This window comes from Geotrypetes seraphini, chromosome 7, assembly GCF_902459505.1.
Source record: "Geotrypetes seraphini chromosome 7, aGeoSer1.1, whole genome shotgun sequence".
NCBI classification, from domain to species: Eukaryota; Metazoa; Chordata; class Amphibia; order Gymnophiona; family Dermophiidae; genus Geotrypetes; species Geotrypetes seraphini.
This window is the reverse complement of record NC_047090.1, coordinates 46,305,464-46,326,571: the sequence shown is the minus strand read 5'-3', so window position 1 is coordinate 46,326,571 and position 21,108 is coordinate 46,305,464. Positions and strand designations below refer to the sequence as shown.

At 43.0% G+C, this 21,108-nt stretch overlaps 1 protein-coding gene across 7 annotated transcripts in view; it reads left to right on the top strand.

The window, feature by feature from the left end:
- The window catches only part of CACNA2D4 (calcium voltage-gated channel auxiliary subunit alpha2delta 4), a 577,533-nt gene that overhangs the window by 46,414 nt on the left and 510,011 nt on the right, over nt 1-21,108 (top strand). For all 7 annotated transcript variants that reach the window (XM_033951433.1, XM_033951432.1, XM_033951431.1 and 4 more), the window contains exon 2: nt 1,866-1,947. In XM_033951433.1, the coding sequence (XP_033807324.1) occupies nt 1,900-1,947 (48 nt within the window). In that variant the 5' untranslated portion in view covers nt 1,866-1,899. The remainder of the gene's footprint in view (nt 1-1,865; nt 1,948-21,108) is intronic.

Genomic DNA, 21,108 nt, shown 5'->3' with positions numbered 1-21,108 from the left:
GTTTTTTAAATCCAAATACACTAACCACTGTTACCACATCCTCGAGCACCGAGTTCCAGAGCTTAACTATTCATCGAGTGGAAAAAAAAAAGTTTTCTCCTATTGCTTTAAAAGTATTACCATGTAACTTCATGCAGTGTCTTCTCATCTTTGTACGTTATGAAAGAATAAACAATCAGTTCACGTTTACCTGTTCTACTCCATGTTTACCTGTTGTACTCCACTGACATTATATACCCCACCGAGAAAGCTGAGATCTGAGAGCCATTGGTTGCTAGACACAAGGAGAGCGAATGATATTCGCTATGTACGAACAAGGAATTCATATCTCTCTATAGCTGGACCACTGATGTGGAATGCATTGTCCGGAATGGTACGGTTCTGTAGAAATCTACTGCAATTCAGGAACCCACATGTTTGTTCAGGCCTTTTTTTAAATAAACATTACATCTCTCTGATTATTATATATATTTTTTTGAATGAGAAGGTTTCCTCACTTTGTTTACAGAGAGATACAACGAATTGAGCTGCTGTTAAAATCCCTTTATTAGAATAATATGTGCTGTTGGTGAGGTTGAGATAATATGCTATGATATTAATATTTCCATGCCTGATGTATGTTACTCTTTTTTTGGTAAATCTTTATTGATTTTCTAAGCAGATAAAAAGTGCAAACAGTAAGGGCTATTATTGTTACTTAATGCCAATTGATATCTACCGTATTTTCACGCATATAACGCGCGTGTTATACGCGTTTTTACCTACCGCGCATACCCCTCGCGCGTTATACGCGTTTTTACCTACCGCGCATACCCCTCGCGCGTTATACGCGTGAGCGCGGTATACAAAATTTTTTTTACATAGTTCCCACCCCGCCCGACGCCCGATTCACCCCCCCCAGCAGGACCGCTCGCACCCCCACCCCGAACGACCGCTCGCACGCGCTCCCACCCGCACCCGCATCCACGATCGGAGCAAGAGGGAGCCCAAGCCCTCTTGCCCGGCCGACTCCCCAACTCCCTGACAATATCGGCGGTCCTTCGGGGTGGGGGTGCGAGTGGTCCTGCCGGGGGGGGATGTATCGGACGTCGGGGGGGGGGCATCAGGCTTTCAGGATGGGGACAGACCTTCAAGGCGGACAGGCAGACCTTCAAGGGGGGACAGGACTTTCAAGGAGAGTCGGGGTGGCCAGAGGAGAGTCGGGGCGGGCGAAAGGACAGTCGGGCTGCATGCGCGGTATATAAAAGTTTTTGTACATAAAATCGTGGTTTCTGCGCGCTATACCCGTGTGCGCGTTTTACACGGGTGCGCGTTATCTGCGTGAAAATACGGTAATTGAACAAGTTAGGTATGCAACTGACACTGTTCTTCGAATTACACTAGTAAACTTGTGTGCTAGTCGAAAATTTGGGCCCCCAATTTAATAGAATCTGGGGCCAGTGCTAAGCTCCTAACCTTTCCCCCACCCTAAATTTGCCCCTGTTGTCAGCCCTAGAAAATTTTCAAAGAGGCCATGGTAGCAGCATCCTTTGACTATTGGGCTCATAGTTTTTGCTTAGAATAATTGGAATTGGCAGAATTTAAATTTTTAAATTAAATTCATACACATTCTCCATAGATTTATCTTAAAGCATCCTGTACAATTGCATAACAATTGTCCTCAGTGCATAAACATGTTAGCCTTCTTTAAAAGCCTGAGAAGAGAACCATGCTTTGGCCTCTGTGTGAAAATGAGTGTCATGTTTTATGTTTTTGAAGTTCTTTCTATAATGCTTTTCAATGGAATGAAATCAAAAATTTATTCTGCTTTTAGCCTATTCTCCTATTTTAGCTGTAACATATACTATGTTTGCATCCCGTTCTAGGGTGAAACTTTGGGCAGATGCCTTTGGAGGTGAGATGTATGCCATTGTAACAAAGTATGCTGGATCTCTCTTGTTACAAAAGGTAGGTGTCACCATTCAGGTTGATTGTTTCCTGTACCTTTGTTATGTTACAAAAGGGTTACCGATCTGACTGGAGCATAAGGAGATTAGAACCTGATGTTCTTTGCAGGCCCTGTTGGAAGCTAAATATAGATATAACGCGATTTCCTCACAATTGGCTAGGAAAGATTTGTTTTCTCAGCAAGCTCTGCATTATGGAAACTCGAATAAAGCGGGAAGATTATTGGCTAATTATAAGTGAAGATTATGGCTATTAAAGACGAGAAACGTAAAATTCATTCTCAAATTAGAAATATTTTAAAATCATTTTTGGATTATTACAAAGCTTTATATTCTTCTGAGCTTTATTCAACTAGATAAATTGAGGGATTCGAATTTTTAAAGTTAATTCAAGGGCCAAAAATTCCCGAGCAAATAAAAGAAAATCTTGAAGCGTCTATATCGCTTAAGGAACTCCAGATAGCGTTGAAGTCCCTCAGAGTAGGATCCGCTCCGGGTAGTGATGGATTCACTGTGGAGTTTTTCAAATCATTTCCAATTACACTTTTATCTCATCTTCTAAATTTGTATCAATCACAACCAGGGCCGGATTTAGATGAAAAGAGGCCCTAGGCTATTCCACTTATGAGGCCCTTTCACCTCCCATTTTTAAGTTTGTAAATTACATGAGAGATAATAAAATACATCATTACTGGGATATATATCAATATGTTAAATGAAACATGTTGTTATTGGTACTAACCTTTATAAAAAATGTGACATGGATAATAAATAAAAAAAAGTCGAGAACACTTATTTGGACATTTATTCTCAGCACCATATATAGTACTTGTAACAATAACTAAATGTTGTGTGTAACAATGTTGTGTAACACACAACATTGCCCCTTCCTATGTCCATAGTGCCCCCAGTGCGTCCTTCCTCACCTCACCTCCCCCCCCGATGCCCGCTTGCCTCCCATCCCCCTTCCATTGAACACCCCCCATGCCATCCTGCCTGCCTGCCTTCCATTAAACCCCCCCCACCCTCCCTCCGATGACAGCCTGCCTGCCTCCCATCCCCCTTCCACTGAAACACCCCCCCCCCCCCGATGCCAGTCTGGGCCGCCCTGTCCTGACGGATCCACGTTTTGCCTCTCTCCCCGCGGGGCTGGGCTTTGCCCAGCTGTTTCTGGACTGACGTCTTTCCCTCCCCGATCCTCCTCCCAGGGCAAGAAAAAGAAAGGGAGAAGCCAAGTCGGTGCCCCGTTGCAGCCGGAGCTGGTTCCAATCCCGAAGCGAAGAATTTCTCCTTATTTTCGGTTCAGTGTTTTAGTGTTCACTGTTTTTAGAATAGTGTAATTTTAATTTTGCTAACAATTTGAATGTAGGCCCCTCTTGATCTTGAGGCCCTAGGCTGAAGCCTAGTTAGCCTATAGGAAAATCCGGCCCTGATCACAACTAACTAAAGGTTGTATTTCAGGTACTAGGGCAGAATTCTTAACTATTGTTTTGCCAAAGCCAAATAAAGATCCCATGTTGATTTCAAACTACAGGCCTATTTCTTTAATTAATGTGGATGGAAAACTCCTGGCTAAGATATTGGCTCTAAGATTAGCCAAGGCTCGCCCTTATTTCTTCCATTTGTGCGTCGCAAGCTCTAGGCGACATTACAGAGGAAGGGGTTAGAAGAGGGTAGGGAGGACTATGGAGGGCAGGAAGGAGTGGAGAGGAGAGAAGCATGTTGAATATTTCATAGAAATTCCTAACTTTACAGATAGGAGCACCATCTATGTAAATGATATGTAAATGAATTAAAGGAATATGTAAAAAGGAATAGAAGGGAGGAACCATTAAACAACAGAATTCAGTTAATAAAATAAGAATAGGGGTAAAAACAAAGGAATAAAATTTAAAATAATTCATAAACTGGAAGAAAAAATTGAAAAACAAACTCAAATAAGTCTGGCGGAAGTCCAGTTTCCTGAAGCAGCTTGGTAGCCTTAGCATATTTTAAATAATCCCAACGGCAAAAGTCCAGATGGGACCCATCGCTTCCAGGCAGAAGATGCACAGAGATAGAACAATCCAGTGCTGCGACGCACTGCTTTCGGTGGGCAGTGGATGCTCATGGGCAGCTCCCGAAGAATACAGCACTCTGCCTCCATCGGACAACTGGGAGGAAGAGACCATGGCACGGTCCCACTCCACGGATCCAGAGACACCACCAGCTCCTCCCTAATGAGAGAGCAGACGCTGCCCCATCCTAGGCAACAACCAGCAACGATCAACCATGCCTCCATTGGTCCCGACCCCCGCAGCGATCTTCAGTCACCACATGCAGGTAGGGAGGTCCTCTGCTGAAAATGAACCTTTCCAGGCCTTTAGGTTAGTAGACAGTTATGTTGTGATTCTATAACTGTCAAACTCCTCCTATCCAAGATGTTTTCTGACTTGCCCGAGTGAAAATTAAAAGAAAAAAGTACAGAACCCTGTAAAACTATGAATAAGGTAGATGAAAGGAACAAAATAAAGTAGAAACCAACAAAATAAAACTAAATAGAACCAAAAACTTAAAAATATAAGATTGAGACACTGAAGCCCAGGTCTTACTCAGGCAACATTCTAGAACTGTATATATTATATTGCAGGGCTGCCCAAGTCCAGTCCTTGAGATCTACTGGCAGGCCAGGTTTTCAGGATATCCACAATGAACATGCATGAGAGAGATTTGCATACCAAGAAGGAAGTGCAGGCAAATCTCTGTCATGCATATTCATTATGGATATCCTGAAAACCTGGCCTGCCAGTAGATCTCGAGGATAGGACTTGGGCAGCCCTGTTATATTGTATGTATTATAGAACTTAGATGATCGGTATGCACCAAACGGGTTTCGTTGCTCAAAGGCATTCTTCAAATAATACAAGATTGGCATTTTATATGTTAAATTTATTTAAAAAACAATGAATGATCCGGCTTTCTCTGTCTCTTTGGATGCAGAGAAGGCCTTTGATCACGTGGAATGGACTTTCATGTATCACGCGATGGATTGGTTTGGTATAGGATCTGGATTTATTCAAATGATTCAAACCTTGTAAAGCTCCCGCTCAGCTAGATTATATATTAACTAGTCTTATAGCCCGTTACATTAACGGGTGCTAGAATATATGTGTGTGTGTGTCTCTCTATTTCTTTCTCTCTCTCTCCTTAGCCGCTTTCTTTCTTTCTGTCTTTCTTTTTCCTTGGCTGTCCATCACCACCCCTTGCCTGCTCACCCTGTCCATTCTCCCTTCCTTTTACCTCCCCTGTGTCCACCACCACCCCTTCACAGCTCTCCTTATGCAGCAGCAGCCCTTCTCCCTTTGTTTTACCTCCCCCCTGTCCAGCAGCACCTTCCTTCTCCCCCTGTCCAACATTAGGCTTCCGTTCCTTTTTCTTCACCCCCCACTGTCCATCAGCACCTCTTTCCTTTTCCCCCTGTCCAGCAGTAGGCGTCCCTTTCTTTTTCTCTCCCCCTCCTCCTTCTTATCCCTATGATACACTTACCTTGCTCTGCCTCTGATCAGAGGCTCCCGACAGCCGCCCAGTTGCACCCATTGGAAAAGTTCCCTCTGCGGCATCCCGCATCCCTCCTGACGCGACTCCCGCTATCTTTCTTTCTGTCTGTCTCTGTTCCTGGCTCCCTTTGTCTGTTTGTCTTTCTGTATATCTCCCTGCCCCTGTGTCTTTTCTTTCTGTGTTCTTCCTCCCTCTGTCTGTCTGTCTGAAGCAGCATTCCCTCCCCCTCCATTTCCCTCCCCCCACACCAGTTCCCTGTGCACCTGCCCCTGTGTCTTTCTTCTTGTCTTTCTGTCTCCCTTCCTCCCTTTGTCTGTCTGTCCAAAGCAGCATTCCTTCCCCCTCCATTTCCCTCCCCCCACACCAGTTCCCTGTGCACCTTCCCCTGTGTGTTTCTTCTTGTAGCGTTTCCTCTACCCCCTTTCCCTTCCCACAGTCGCGACTACAAACGCGCCCCCCTTCCCTTCCCTTCCATTACCGCGGGCCCGACTGGCGATTTAAGCAGTGTGTCAGCATTCTTCACACGCTGCTTCGGGTCCTTCTACTGCCCTGATTTACTCTGGCACGTCCGGAGCAAATCAGGGCAGTAGAAGGGTCCGAAGCAGCGTGTGAAGACTGCTGACACGCTGCTTAAATTGCCAGTCGGGCCCGCGGTAAGGGAAGAGGGGGGGGGCGGCAAATGAGTCGGGTCCCGGGCAGCGGAAAGTTGCAGGGCTCCTCGGTGGGGGCGCTGAGTGGCCGCGATCCCTCTCCTCCCAGACCCCCCCCCCCCGGAGGAACGGAGATCAGCGGCTACAGCCGCTGGCTTCGGCGTCTTCTATCCACTGCGGCCAACCCTAGCGGAAACAGGAAGTAGTCAGAGAGGGCGGGCCGCAGTGGACAGAAGACAGCAAAGCTAGAGTTAGCGCAGTGCAGCGCTTTTCTCTTTATTTTTAGAAGCGGGTGAGCCGGCGAGAAGGAGGAGGTGGTGGTTTTGGCAGTGAGTGAGGGCGGGAGGGGGGGGAGTCGCCAGCTGTGCTGTGCTTTCCCGATCTGTCCGCCGCATATGCACTCTGGCCACGGACCTACGGATCAGGGAAGACAGATCACGCAGGTCTGAGTGCGCATGCGCGGCTAGCTTTTTATTATATAGGATGATACTTTTTGGGAGCGTTTTGGTCTGAAGAGGGGAGCTAAACAAGGATGTCCCTTATCTCCTTTGCTTTTTGATATTGTTTTGGAACCCTTGTTGGTGGCTATACAGCTGGTAAAGGAGATACAGGGGATTCCTTATGCAGGTCAGGAATATAAGATTTCTGCTTATGCAGATGATATCTTGCTTCATTTGAGAAATCCTGAATCTACCATTCCGTGTTTACTGGAATTGATAGATCGATTTGGCAAATTTTCTGGACATAAAATAAATTGGAGCAAATCAGAGGTTCTTCCGCTAAATGTGCATTGTGCAAAAGAATTATTTGATTCATTTCCTTTTCTTTGGAAGGAAGAGGGTATAAAATATTTAGGTATTATGATTCAGAAAACATTGGAAGACATTGGCGTTCCCACTAGGTTGGAAAAGCCTTTGGAGAGATCTAAGTTGATAACATCGTTGTTGTATATCTTTTTATGTTGGGGTTACTTCCTGGTTGACGGTTGATTAGTTGTGTAGGTGTGGTCAATGTGATCAAATGGGGATCAGACTAGGGTACTGGTTTGGTGGTGCAGCCAGGAGTTTCTGTGGTGAGTAGTGTATCTTTTTGAATTTATTGTATCTTTTAATGCATTCATTTTTGTAAACCGCTTAGAAACCTCACGGTTATTAGCGGTATATAAGAATTAAATTAAATTAAAATTAAATTAAATTAAAAGAATTAAATTAAATTAAAATTAAAAATTAAATGAAAAATTCTTATTGCTGAAAGTCAAAGAAATGTGTGAGCATTGGAACCCACTACATCTTTCTTGGTGTGGGAGAGTCCAAACTGTAAAAATGATGATTTTGCCTGTAGTTTGTTACCAAATGAGTATGTTGCCAGTTTATTTTCAAGGGTACTTTTATAAAAAATTAAATGGTATTCTCACAAAATTTATTTAGCTGGGTAAAACGGCTAGAATTGCTTTAGTATCTTTACAAAAACCAATTGTGGTGGGTGGGGTAAATTTTCCAAATTTCTATAGATACCACCAAGCTTTAATCATGCGGCAGAGTATGTATTGGATCCTTTCTGAAGTCTGGGAGAATCTTCTGTACTGGCTAATATTAGAATGGCAACTCCTGTCCCCATTGCAATTGTGTGCAGGCAGGCATATATGTACTTTAGATGATATATTATCAAATGGGAAAATGCTTGATTTTTCACGAAGTAACAATCATTCGGTATTTCAAAGTCTCAAGCATATAAGTGGTTGCAGTTGAAGCAGGCCATTCAGAAGGGGGTTCCCTGATTGGCAAAATTATTATTATTTTTTTTAAATTCTTTATTCATTTTCAAAATTACATTAAGTGTTAAATATATTCATTCACATTAACAATAAGTACATCACTTACAAATAATCATTGGTACATCATATAAATTCTAATCCCTTCCCCTTTCCCATCCCTCCCACCCATATATTCCATTATCATATAAAACATATATTAAGAGAATTCCCCCCTCCCTACACCTTAAATTGATAAATATAAGGGAAACAATTTTAATTAATCTTTACAATATTTTGTTAATGATTTCCACACATCCTGAAATTTTTTAAAATATCCCCATTGTAATGCAATAAACCTTTCAATTTTGTAGATATGACATAAAGAATTCCACCAGAAGTTGTAATTTAATCTCCTCCAATCCTTCCAATTATATGTAATTTGCTGAATGGCAACACCAGTCATTATAAGTAGTAATTTATTGTTATTTGCAGAAATCTGACTCTTTGCTCTCATTTCCATTCCAAATATCACAGTATCATAGGATAATTTAAAAATCAGTATAGCTTGCCGGGCCTATGCTTCCAGACAGATTTGCTAGGGCATCAGGCAGCCAAGTGGTATAAATTAATATCTGAGCATCTGAATAAAAAACCTAAAACCAGTCTAAAAGACATTTGGAGCACTGAGACAAAGCAGCAAATTTCTGCTACTCAGTGGCCATGGATTTGGACTTGGAGAATGAGATGTACAGTGTCAGCATCTATGAGACAGACTTGGTTTTTTCTGTTATATAGAATTTTCTGGACCCCTGTTCGGTTGCAAAAATTATATAGTTCTAAGTCAAATAGATGCTGGCACTGTCGTCTCGATATAGGGACACTGAATCATATGCTATTCTATTGTCCCTTGATACTTATGGGGGTCAAATCAATATGGGATCGGAAGTCTCACTGCCATTGTCATGACATTGTGTTGTTTGGAACTCTTTTAATACGCAAGAGTCCAATTGATACAAATAAGAATAGATTACTTCTAATCCTGACAGGAGTTGCTATGCAATTAATCACGAAAAACTGGAAAAATTGGGATAGGCTAAATTATAACTATTGGTGGGAAGCCTTATGCCAAGTTTATAAGTATGAACGTATGAATTTGTCACAATTGGGGCACTATGGGCTCCTTTTACAAAGGCATGCTAGCGGTTTAACGCGCGGTAAACCGCCGGATGTGCTAGCCGCTACTGCCTCTGCTTGAGCAGGTGGTAGTTTTTGGCCAGCGCAGGGGTTAGCGTGTGATGAAAAGTCGTGTGCGTTAACCCTGCTAGTGCGGCTTTGTAAAAAGAGCCCTATAATAAATTTAAGGAGGTTTGGGATCCATTAACAAAATTTTGTAAGAATTGATTATTTGTATTACCCTTTGATTTCCGAATCAAGGTTATACACATCCAGGATGAGTAGGTGGGAGGGTGGGGTGGGGGGGGAGGATATGTACTTATCTTGTTATTTGATTGTAATGAGTGCTGTTTTCTTTTTGTACCTATTGTTGGTTAATCTGTTGTACTTTGTGTTGGCTGTTAAAATGAATAAAGAATTGGGGGGGGAAAAAAAGAACCTGTTGCTTCTCCGAGAATCTTTCGGGAGCAGGACAAGAAGGCTCTACCACCTGCAACTGGAAAGATAGGTCAGGAAGACATTTTTGGGATACCCATGCAGTGTTCTCCCTAGGGCCTTTCAGCTGGGCGGTCCACCCGGGTAATTTAGATGACCGCCCAGCTAAATTCTGCTGCCTCCGTTGCAGCTCAACATTAAAAAAAAAAAAGCCGGCTTGATGATTTCACTTTAGCCCGTAGCGAACTTATGCTCCGGGGCTTTAATGCGTGTGTGCCGGCTTCCCTCCGAAACCGGAAATTATGTCCCGGGGGGGGGGGGGGGGGGAAGAGAAGAGAAGGGAAGCCGGCACGCACACTTTGCAGCCTCGGAGCACGAGTTCGCTACTTAATATCTGATGAGGCCTCAACCATGCTGCCTGAAGATATCCATCTGGAACGTGCTCATAGAGCCCTGCAAGCGCCACACGCTAACAGGTCACACGATATAATAGCCTGTTTTCAAAACTTTAAAGTCAAGGAGGCTGTCATGGCTAAAGCTCGAGTGGAAAAATTATGACCGGGTTGGCGTTGGTCACTTTAAGGCGGAGAGTCGACTTAAAACCGGTCTTGAAGTACTTGCAAAAAAGGCGATTCGCTATCGCTGGCACCACCCATTTGCACTATTATTTCATCTGAAAGGAACTTTGAAAACAGTGCATTTCATGGAGGATGCGATCCACATTTTTCTGGACGTGAACTTTGGGGTCCAGGAATCGTCGGCGGGTGGTGGCCTTTGAGATTTCCAGCTTGATGGACAGCTTTACAGGACCTTTTGGCTGTTACTCCTATTCTGGAACTAATTTCAGGGATTTGCTTCTATTTTTCCTGATGTGTGTTTGAGTTGAGATCGTGTGGTGTTTTGTGGTTATTGAGTGTAGTGGAGTGGATGGCTGGATGTTAATTTTTACTTTCATACCGGTAGATTGCATTTAAGGTTGGTGGGGAGTGGGAATTGGCCACCATGTGGTGGGATATTTCCAGTAAATTGTTGATTGGGAGTGGGTGGGGTGGGGGTGGGGAGCTCAGTATTTTTGTTTTCATTTGGTTCTCAGGGTCTTCAGATATTGAGGAGGGGTTTTGTTGAAGGTCTCTCTTTTTTTTTTTTTTAAGTACAGAGGGGGGAGGGTACTAAAAGAAGTGCTAGGTTGGGCAGGGGAGTGAGCTTATGGGGCCAGAAACAGAGGACAGACAGAGAGATGGTGGACAGTGGTCTGAAGGGAGAGTTGTTCCAGGGGTGTGTGGAGGAAGAGGGAAAGAGATACTTGAAGGGAGAACTGTTTGGAAGAGAAAGGGAGAAATGGTAGACCTGGGGGAAGGAGGCAGGGGGAGAGATGGGGTGGGAGGCAGTTGGGAAGAGACAGAGAGAGAAGATGGATCTGAGGATGGAAGGGAGGTAGTGATAAATTTTAGGCCTGTGTATGGAAGGCAGAGAGATGCAGCATCTCTCTTTTTTTCCCTTCATTTCATTGTTCAGCATCAAGGGGGGAGGGAAGAAGAAAAACAGAAAAGAGAGGGAGCAAAATGTTGGACCATGGGGATAAGGAAGAGAGATGGACCCATGGGAGGGCAGGAGGGAAGAGAGCTAGGATAAGAAAGGGGATGGAAAGAAAGGGACAGGGTGTTATAGCTTGACCAGTAGAGAGAGGGAAGGGGATTCTGAAAATGGTGAACCACGTGAATGAGGTCAAAAGAGAGATGATGACAAGATGAGTGAGAGAGAAGTGAGTACGTAGTAGAAATGTGGTAATGGGGAGTAGATAGCAGGAAATAAGAGGCTGGGAAAGGAGTGAGATGGGAAATGGGAGAGCTAGGGACAGAGAAGATTGAGAATTGAGAGGTAACTGAACATTTAAAAAGAAGAAGGGTGAGAAAGAAAGCAAAATTTGAATGGACAGAGGCATAAAAGAAAAGAAAAAGTTAAAGCTGAAAGGGAAAATCAATATGTTGGAGACAAGCTTAAGGAGGAAATGGAACAAGAGGAGAAAAAATTGAACAGCAGCCACTGGAAAGAGAATTAGTTGAAGATAGACAAAAAGCAAAAAGAGAAACTGGGACCAAGATGATGGAAAAACAAAATATCCAGACAAGATAGAAAAAATTGTTTTATTTTGAATTTATTAACTAGAATATGTTATCTTTGGGATATGTGCATCACAATTATTTTTGTAGTCAGTGACGTAGTCATATACAGCTGATTTGGGGGAGGGATTGGAGCCCAAAATTAGTGGATGGGTACCAAAGTTTCTTCCCACCTGAGTGCAATTTACAAATACTTGAGCTATTGGGGATTCCCAAGCCCTGTCACCTGAAGACATCTTCCTCCAGTCTGGCAACCCAAAATCTCCAAGCTTTGCAGCCAATGGCAATATCCTCAAGCTGCCACTGCTTTTATGCATGCAGGAAAGCCAAGGTGATTGGGGGGAGGGCAGGGAGGAGGGAAGGCAGCAGCTCTGCAATATTGCTGCCAGCTGCAGAACTTGGGAAGTTGGAGGGGAGGAGGTGGCCATCAGGTGGTGAGGCTTGAGGATCTCTACTAGCTACAGCAGGGAGATGTTCATTTTGAGGGAGCCTAAGCTCAAAGTGGGAGGCCCAAAAAAGCAGTAATATTTACCCTGACTGAACGATCCTCCATCTGCACCGCTGACAACTGATGTAGCATCCCCGCTCTGAAGAGGTTCACCGTAGCTGTAATAGAAGTGAATGGGAAAACCACGAGCAGGCATCCCTGTTCATTAGAGTCGGGATGCGGAAGCCTATGGCTGCTCCCACTGTCAGCGGTCCACGTGGAGGATCACTCAGTCAGGGTAAGCGTTATTGCTTTTTTGGGTTCCTCTCCACAGTGTCCCTTTAATGAAGGTTTATTATTAGATATGTACATCTTCTATATTAATGATTGCAAATTTGGGACCTGCTCAGCCTTTTTTTTTTTTTTTGCTCATCAGCTAGTGTTAGTGTTTGTGCGGCCCCAGATTTTTTTCGTCCCATGTGGCCCAGGGAAGCCAAAAGGTTGGACACTGCTGCCCTATTCCTTCACCATGAGCAGGGAGAGGTAATTTTCATAGTGTTCCAGGCCATGCACCAACACTATTCCCCACTCCTACTCCTTCACCGTAAGCAGAGAGGGGTAATTTGCATAACATCAAATTTGAACCACCAAATTTCCCCGTCCCGCCCTACCCGCTAATTTTTCATGCCACCCGGCTGGAAAAAATTTCTGGGGAGAACACTGCCCATGCCATAGATCTATAGAAGAAAAGTTAATGGTAGTGTTAGTGAGCATGAACTGTGCTGGAGAGAACATCTAGAATTCACAGGATCCCTTATTAAAGTGAAAATCAATTCTAGAAGTGGTGTGCAAGGGGCTGTTTATATGGACAGTTATGCTTGCTAATGCCCTACGCACTCTTTTGAAAAATAGTGCTTAAGTAGTGCTTATTCATGAGGGCAGATTGTTTAAAATATTATATTACATTACATTAATGACTTCTATTCCGCCCGTTCTGGGCGGATTACAAAAGAAACTAGCTGGACATTCCCAGGAAAATTACAATTTAGGTTTTGGATTACAAAAAGATGATGAGTGGACAGTTCATTACTGTGAGCTTAGTAAGCTGAGATATCTACCATAAAAGATTCTGTTGAGGCTTCGATTAGTTCGTTTAATCTTTGGTCTTAAGAAGTATGATCATGTCAGTCCTTTTTATGCTAGACTGCATTGGCTGCCTTTTGAGGCCAGAGTTTTTTTTTTTAAGTTTGGGTGTATCTGTTCTAAGGCTCTTTTTGGTTTATTACCTTCCTATTTGATATCTTACCTGAAATTGTTTAATTCATTCAAATGTACCAGAAATTCAGGTCTGTTCCTCTTCCCTACCCCAAGGGCCTGTCGCTATAAGACTTTTTTTGGACAGGACATTGGACTATCAGGCGGGGAAGTTGAACTCCTGGATGAATTTGCCGATTGTTCAAGCCTAGTCTTATCTTACATTTAGTAAATTATTGAAAACTCACCTATTTGATAAACAAGAAGGTTGATATTTAAGAAGGTATTTTTTATTAGGCTCTGTATTTTAAATGTACTTTTTATCTGATGCTGTATTTAATGGATGTAGTAGTTATAAGAGTTGTGTCTTTTGAAATTGTATTTTTTAACTGAAATGTTTCAGTTCTTCTGTTGTGAACCGCTTAGAACTGCTGGTGGGGCGGTATGCAAGAAAATAAAATTATTATTAATTATTATTATACTTGTATGTCCAGCCGTTGGATCATCCAGACCGTTGTCGTCTATCTTTATACCCCATTCTCGTCCAAAAATTCATCCAAGTCAAAAACACCTAGAACAAGACCTTTTGGGCATGGGAGGGGGACATCAAAATGATGGATTGGCCACCCAGACATGGCAACAGAGTAGTGGGGCACCTTACATGACACTGCTGCAAACTTCACAAAAAGGGTACCACATAAACATCTCACCACAACTCCCTTACAGGTCATGGTGAGCCTCCCAAAACACCTCCAAAACCTACTAGACCCACCTGTCTACCACCCCAATAGCCCTTATGGCTGCAGTTGCCACCTATATGGCAGTACAATCGGGTTTTGGGGGGTGCACATGTTTCACCCTGAATGCAGTGGTTAGAGTAAGCTTATGGGCCTGAGTCCTCCTTTCTATGGTTCACTAGCCCACCTGCTCTTGAGGAATTCTCATCCACGCAGAGTTACTACTTAGTTTGTTTTTAGTTATTAATCCATGAGCTTTTATATCTGGACCTTTAGAGACCCATGAGGATGACAGCATTGTCAAAACACGGACCATGTCGGGTCCATAGCTCCCAATATTTTGGGTCCTAGATATATTTTATGTGGATTATTAAATTGTATTTTCAATAAAGCCTGCATCTTGAACATCACCTTCTCCACAGCATTTTTTTTTGTTGTTTTTTCTCACTAGCCCATCCCCCAGACTTCTTAAGCTACCTCTGTGCAGCTCTACTAGGCTTTCCTATGCCAGGTGCTGATGCTCTGGATGCAGATATGTACGTTTCTATTCCGATTTTTATGGCACTATTGGGGGGTCAGTGGTCAGTGATCACTAGGGGAAATGTGTGGGGGCCTGTATTTTGTGTCTGCAGCAGTGGTTATCTAGTCACTTTGGATAACTTCTGGGCACAAGACCTGGTTTTAGATCACCTAAGTCACAACGTATAAGTTCCGTCTCGTTGGCAGTCTTGTTAAACTTTTGGTTATACTTATAGTACGACTAAGTCTAGGTCAGCCCATGTCCCGCCCAAATCCCACCCTCACGCCCCTTTCAGCTCTGGGCATATAGCAGCACTGAAAAGGCCTAAGCTGTTTTTAGATATGTCTAAAACCCATTTTGATTTTCAATACTTGGACGACCTGTTTTTTTGATCATTCAAGTGCTGATTTAGGCGGATTTTTAGACGTATTTTTGTTTCGATTATGAGCCCCATATTTTTTTGATTCGGAGTTGGTTTTTATCCAGCTGTGACTGTGAATTCCAGCTCAGGTTTTAGGAAAACTATCTTCTAGTTTCCCACTTGTTACTTTCTTTTTTTAATCATAAGTAATATTAGAATGTATTTGCAGAAACACATAAATTTTTCTGGATTCTATAAAAGGCAGGCAAGTTTGTCCAAATTTGGGCACGATCTTGAGATGCAACTAAATTGGGTAATCTGCCAAGTGTACTATCAGTCAATTGAGGTTGATTGGCACTAATCAAGATTTGTGCGCTTTTTACTATTTGTTGTTCTATAAAACCATGGGCCCAGATCCCCATAGAGTGTCACCCAGAAGTGGGTGTGGCCATGGGAAGGGCCTGGGCTGGTCAAGAACATGCCAATAATTTGTACAGACTTTTATAGAATACCCGCTTTGGGTGCCAGGAGTTATACCTAGTTTCAGCAGGCCAAATTTGGGGTGTGAAAATCGGTGATATGCACTATTTTATAAAGGGTGCTCAACTGAGTGCCGACTTTTACTATTTACATAATCTGGTTCATTGTGCATATTGGAGGGGTGAATGTCTTAAATAAGTTGATTATTTAGGGCTCCTTTTATCAAGGCGCACTATGGGGGTTAGCGTGTCGGACGTTTCATCACGCACTAACCCCTGCGGCACGCCAAAAAACTAACGCCTCGTCAATGGAGGCGTTAGCGACTAGCGCGGCAGGCGGTTGAACGCACGGTATTCCGCGCGTTAACCGCCTACCGCAGCTTGATCAAAGGAGGCCTTAGTTTTCTATATTGTTCTCACAAGGGAACTCAGAACAGTTTACATAAATTTATTTAGGTACTCAAGCATCTCTCCCTGTCTGTCCTGGTGAGCTCACAATTTATCTGATGTACACAGGGCACCACACTCTCCCCCTAGGTATTGTCTTATTTCCAGAGATGAATATCCTCTCTCTCTCTATTGTAGTGAACATGTGTTAACTCAGTGTTTTGTAAACTTGTCCTGCATATATGCAAATCTGCATATATGCAAATCTGTCTCATGAATATTCAATAGGGTTATCTTGAAAACCCAACTACCTGGGGGTCCCCCAATATATATATATATACAAATCTGTTTCATGAATATTCAATAGGGTTATCTTGAAAACCCAACTACCTGGGGGTCCCCCAGGACAAGTTTACGAAACACTGAGTTAACACATGTTCACTACAATAGAGAGAGAGGATATTCATCTCTGGAAATAAGACAATATATATATATATATGCAAATTTGCCTCCTGCATATTCATTAGGGATATCTTGAAAACCCGGGCCCCCCAGAACAAGTTTAAGAACATTAAAGATTAAATAGATTACTTTAAGTTAGACACAAGAATGATGTCTGGGGCTGAACTTGGGCGGGGTCTGGGTTTAGAGGTTGGGTGGGCCTGGGACAGGGTCTAGGGCAGAGCTTTTGAGCCCCCCCCCCCAAACAAAAAAGTGTTCCAATACCTAAGGTTGTAATGCATTTGCATGGGATTATCAGTAGCTGCTATCACAGAACCCCTTTGTGCATTATACACTGAATAACGTGTGCTACACTGGCTAAAGCCAGTCTAAATCAGGTGTTGCTAGCGCGGTAAGCTTTGTGAATCGGCACCTGTGTTCTATGCAAGTTAGTAGTAGTCTGGTAATACAAGTTCAAATCCCTTTGTGCCTGTGAGAAATTTAGCAGATCAGTTAGTCTTCCATGGAGAGTGTGGCGCATTGGTTAAAGCTACAGCCTCAGCACCCTGAGGTTGTGGGTTCAATCCCACGCTGCTCCTTGTGACCCTGGGCAAGTCACTTAATCCCCCCATTGCCCCAGGTACATTAGATAGATTGTGAGCCCATCGGGACAGACAGGGAAAAATGCTTGAATACCTGAATAAATGCATGTAAACCGTTCTGAGCTCCCTGGGAGAACGGTATAGAAAATTGAATAAATGAATAAATGATTCACTGGATAATAACAACAACACTGTTCTTTCTCCACCTCTACTTTGGAAGACTTGATTCAATCGAGGCTCCAGAACTACACTGCATGCATCTCGGACACTCAAAGAAAATGCTGAAGAGAATACAATTAGTCCAAAATTCAGCAGCTTGTTTGAGTTGGAGACTATACAGATAGAAAATAGAAGAGAAATACACAGCAGGGAACTTATATTGATAAACCTTGTAATGTAACTATGGTAAATTGTAACCAGTAAATTGTATATTATGAATGTTTAACCCGTAACCCACTGTGAGCTCTTTGGGGAGAACGGGATAGAAAATGAATTAAATAAATAAACAGTATGCAAATGGAAAGATATAAAGGCAGACAGACACATGGAGATGGAGGCAGTAAGAACCACAAACACATGCAGAGAGATGGCAGAAGAACAACACATAGCAGATGGAGGGGAGACAGGCACATGACAAGCATGAAGGGGAAGATATTCCCACATTCTGAGATTAATTTTTTAAACTTTTAAAACATATGAACATAAGCATTACCATATTAGGACAGACCAAAGGTCCACAAAGCCTAGTATCCTGTTTCCAACAATGACCAATCCAGGTCCAAATACCGGGTAAGATCCCAAAGAGTAAAACAAATTTTATACTGCTTTTATCCTTGCAGGTGCACTTTGATGACCTCACAATGAGGTCACCATTGTGTAGCTGCACACCTCCATTTGCAACTAGAAACCATGCTAAGGTCTGTATCTCTTTTTCTGTTTTCAACCTTTTGCAAATGAAGATATCTATTCATCATATAAATTCTTTTCAAGTGGTTTGCTTGCTGAATGTATAACGTGATAATTTATTTTTTTCCTCAAAGCGGGACAGGACCCCCAGATCAATTCCCCCCCCCCCCGATCCCGGATCTTCCAGATCCCATTAAATATAGTGCAAAACATAGCAGATATAAATTCTCAAAAGTGACACATTTTGATCACTAAATTTAAAATAAAATCATTTTTCCTAGCTTTGTTATCTGGTGATTTCATGAGTCTCTGGTTGCACTTCTTTCTGATTGTGCATCCTCTCTTTCATTTCTTTCTCTTTCTTTCTCTCTCCCTTCCCCCCCACCAAGCCAGCCTGCTTTCCCGACGCACCCTGCTTCCCCTGCACCTGACAAGCCAATCCACCCTGCTTCCCCTACCCCCGACAAGCCAAGCCACCCTGTTTCCCCTGCCCCCATGCAACCTGCTTCCGTGACCCAGCAACATCAAGGCGTGTGCAGTGACTGCACTGCACAATCGCCAAGCTTACAAGTCTTCTCTCAATTCTGATGTCAGAGAGGAAGTTTCGGGCCAGCCAATTAGGACAGAAATAGCCCCCCCCTACTCTGGATGTGTACGCAAATAAACAAAAACTGACTCATAATCAAAGACCTATTATAGTGAAGTAATATAAGATATCAACGGGCCCCAAACCAGTTTAAATAAATTACTGTGCCCCAAACTGTCGGCATTCATTTTTTCATACTTATAGCTGGAGCACAGATTTGCCCACCAGAAAGGGAAATTTAGACGATCGTAATTCTTCCAATTTCAGGTAAGGAAGTTCTTCACCCAGAGAGTGGTAGAAAACTGGAACACTGTTATAGAGGAAAACACCCTCCAGGGATTCAAGACAAAGTTAGACAAGTTCCTGCTGAACCAGAACGTACGCAGGTAAGGCTAGACTCAGGGCACTGGTCTTTGACCTAAGGGCCGCCGTGGGAGCGGACTGCTGGGCTCAATGGACCACTGGTCTGACCCAGTAGCAGCAATTCTTATGTTCTTATATTCCTGGATGCTGCAGTACCTTGATTAGAAGACCAAATTGTCATTACTGTACTGTATATTCTAAGCCTATGGATAGAATTACATCATATTGCAATAATGCCAATTCATGAAGTTTATGGAATAATCTACCAATATCATAATTTCTAGAATTTTTTCTTCTGAAGATGATTTTAAAGTTTAATATGTTGTAAAATATGTTGCTGGCCTAAGGTTGTCCCAAAAATGTTATCAAATAAGTATTTAAAAGACCTTTTAATTAATGATTGAGATGTCTTACTGAGTAAAGGCTCTTTAAAAGAAATAGAAATTGATCATAAGAACATAAGAATTGCCATCTCCGGATCAGACCCTGGGTCCATCAAGTCCGGTGATCCGCACACGCGGAGGCCGCACCAGGTGTACCCTGGCCTAGTTTTAGTCCCCATATCACCGTAGGCTTCTCAAAGGAGATGTGCATCTAATTTACCCTTACCCGTATCACTCTATGCCACTCTTAAGAAGATGTGCATCTAGTTTACCCTTAAATCCTAGAATGGTGGATTCTGCAATTACTTTCTCTGGGAGAGCATTCCAGGTGTCCACCACTCGCTGCGTGAAACACAACTTCCTGATATTCGTCCTGGACCTGTCCCCCCTCAGCTTCAGTTTATGTCCTCTTGTCCGTGTCACATAAAAGAGAGCTGGTGTGGCTTACCAAAGAGGTGAAGAAAGCCATAAATGAAAATAAGGACTCCTTTAAGACGTGGAAACGCACAAAAACATCCAAAGCAGAGACGAGCAACGAAGCTAGTGAAAGGTATGGAGAACCTGGATTACGAGGAACGACTTAGGAAACTGGGGTTGTTCTCCCATGAGAAGAGGAGACTGCGAGGAGACCTGATCGAGACTTTCAAAATACTGAAAGGATTCGACAAAATAGAGCAGGTAAAGAAACAAATGTTGGATATGGCAGTGGAAGGTAGAAAAAAATAATTTTATTTTATATTTTGTGATTACAATATGTCAGATTTGAAATGTGTATCCTGCCAGAGCTAATGTTAGTGAGCATGAGCTAGGACCTAACAAAGAGAGATAAAAACTTTTTTTTCTTTATTTTACTTATACCACAGCATGAGCATGGAGCTGAAGAAGGAAAAGGGGGTGGGTGGAAAGGCTACAAAATAAACCCACCAGGATGTTTGAACCCCTCCCCCCCAAAAAAAAAATGCCGAATTGAATTGAAAAATCAATTCAAGAGGCCAAATTGAATCAAATCAAATTTTTTCCCTCAATCGGGCAGCACTACTATGCAGGGCCGCCATCAGAAATTTCTGGGCCCCTTACTGAGCAATCCTATTGGGCCCCCCCCATGCACCCCTTCCCCCCCCTTTTGTCCAAGGGGGGTGGTATCAGGAAATCGGCAGGGGACAAAAAAAAGTATGACAGCAGTGTTTATTGTTTATTGTTGTGCACAGCAGAAGCATAATACAGGAATTTGTGCTATGGTGGCTGTTCCGCCACTTATTTCTGTCAGATGGGATGATCAGTGACACTCAGAAAAGCACACAGACAATATAAAAGCATAAACAATAACCCTTTATTATATATATATATGAATATAAGAATAAAAAAGCTTCACCGCAATCCCAGGCAATGACCTCCTTCACAATTGGGAATCCCTGCAATTGATAGGTGGGTGGACACGGGAGACTATCCCTTTAGACGTCTTGGATTCTAATGTTAGGGGCAGAATCCCGTCCTTATAAAGGGTGAAAGCTGCTGAGTTCAAAAGCATGAACAGCTGGTCCTGGTCTTTTGTTCTTTGTTGTTTTGGCAACACCCAGGTCAAGGAGGTCAAGATAGCAGATACTTGTTGCAGAAACCAGCTTCCCATCTGGTTTTACTGTCCTTTTGATGTTGTTTGGGCAACCCCCAGGTCAAAGAGGTCAAGATAGCAGATAGTTGTTGCAGAAACCAGCTTCCCATCTGGTTTTACTGTTCTTTTGATGTTGTTTTGGCAACACCCAGGTCACGGAGGTCAGATAAGAGGTCACGGAGGTCAGATAAGCAGACTTGAGGAGACATATCACGTAGTATGTTGAGTTTCAGTTACCCCCTGGCCATAGGCATAACAGTGGTCTAGGACCAATGTTTCCTCTAAGGCAGGGGTGTCAAACTCAATCAGAGAAGGGGCCAAAATCTAAAATCCAGCCTAAATCGCGGGCCGAATGGTTTACTGAACAGTCATAAACTGACAATGTTAACCAGAAATGTGAATTTAAAATGAGTGGAACAATCTTTTCCTTAACAGTGCT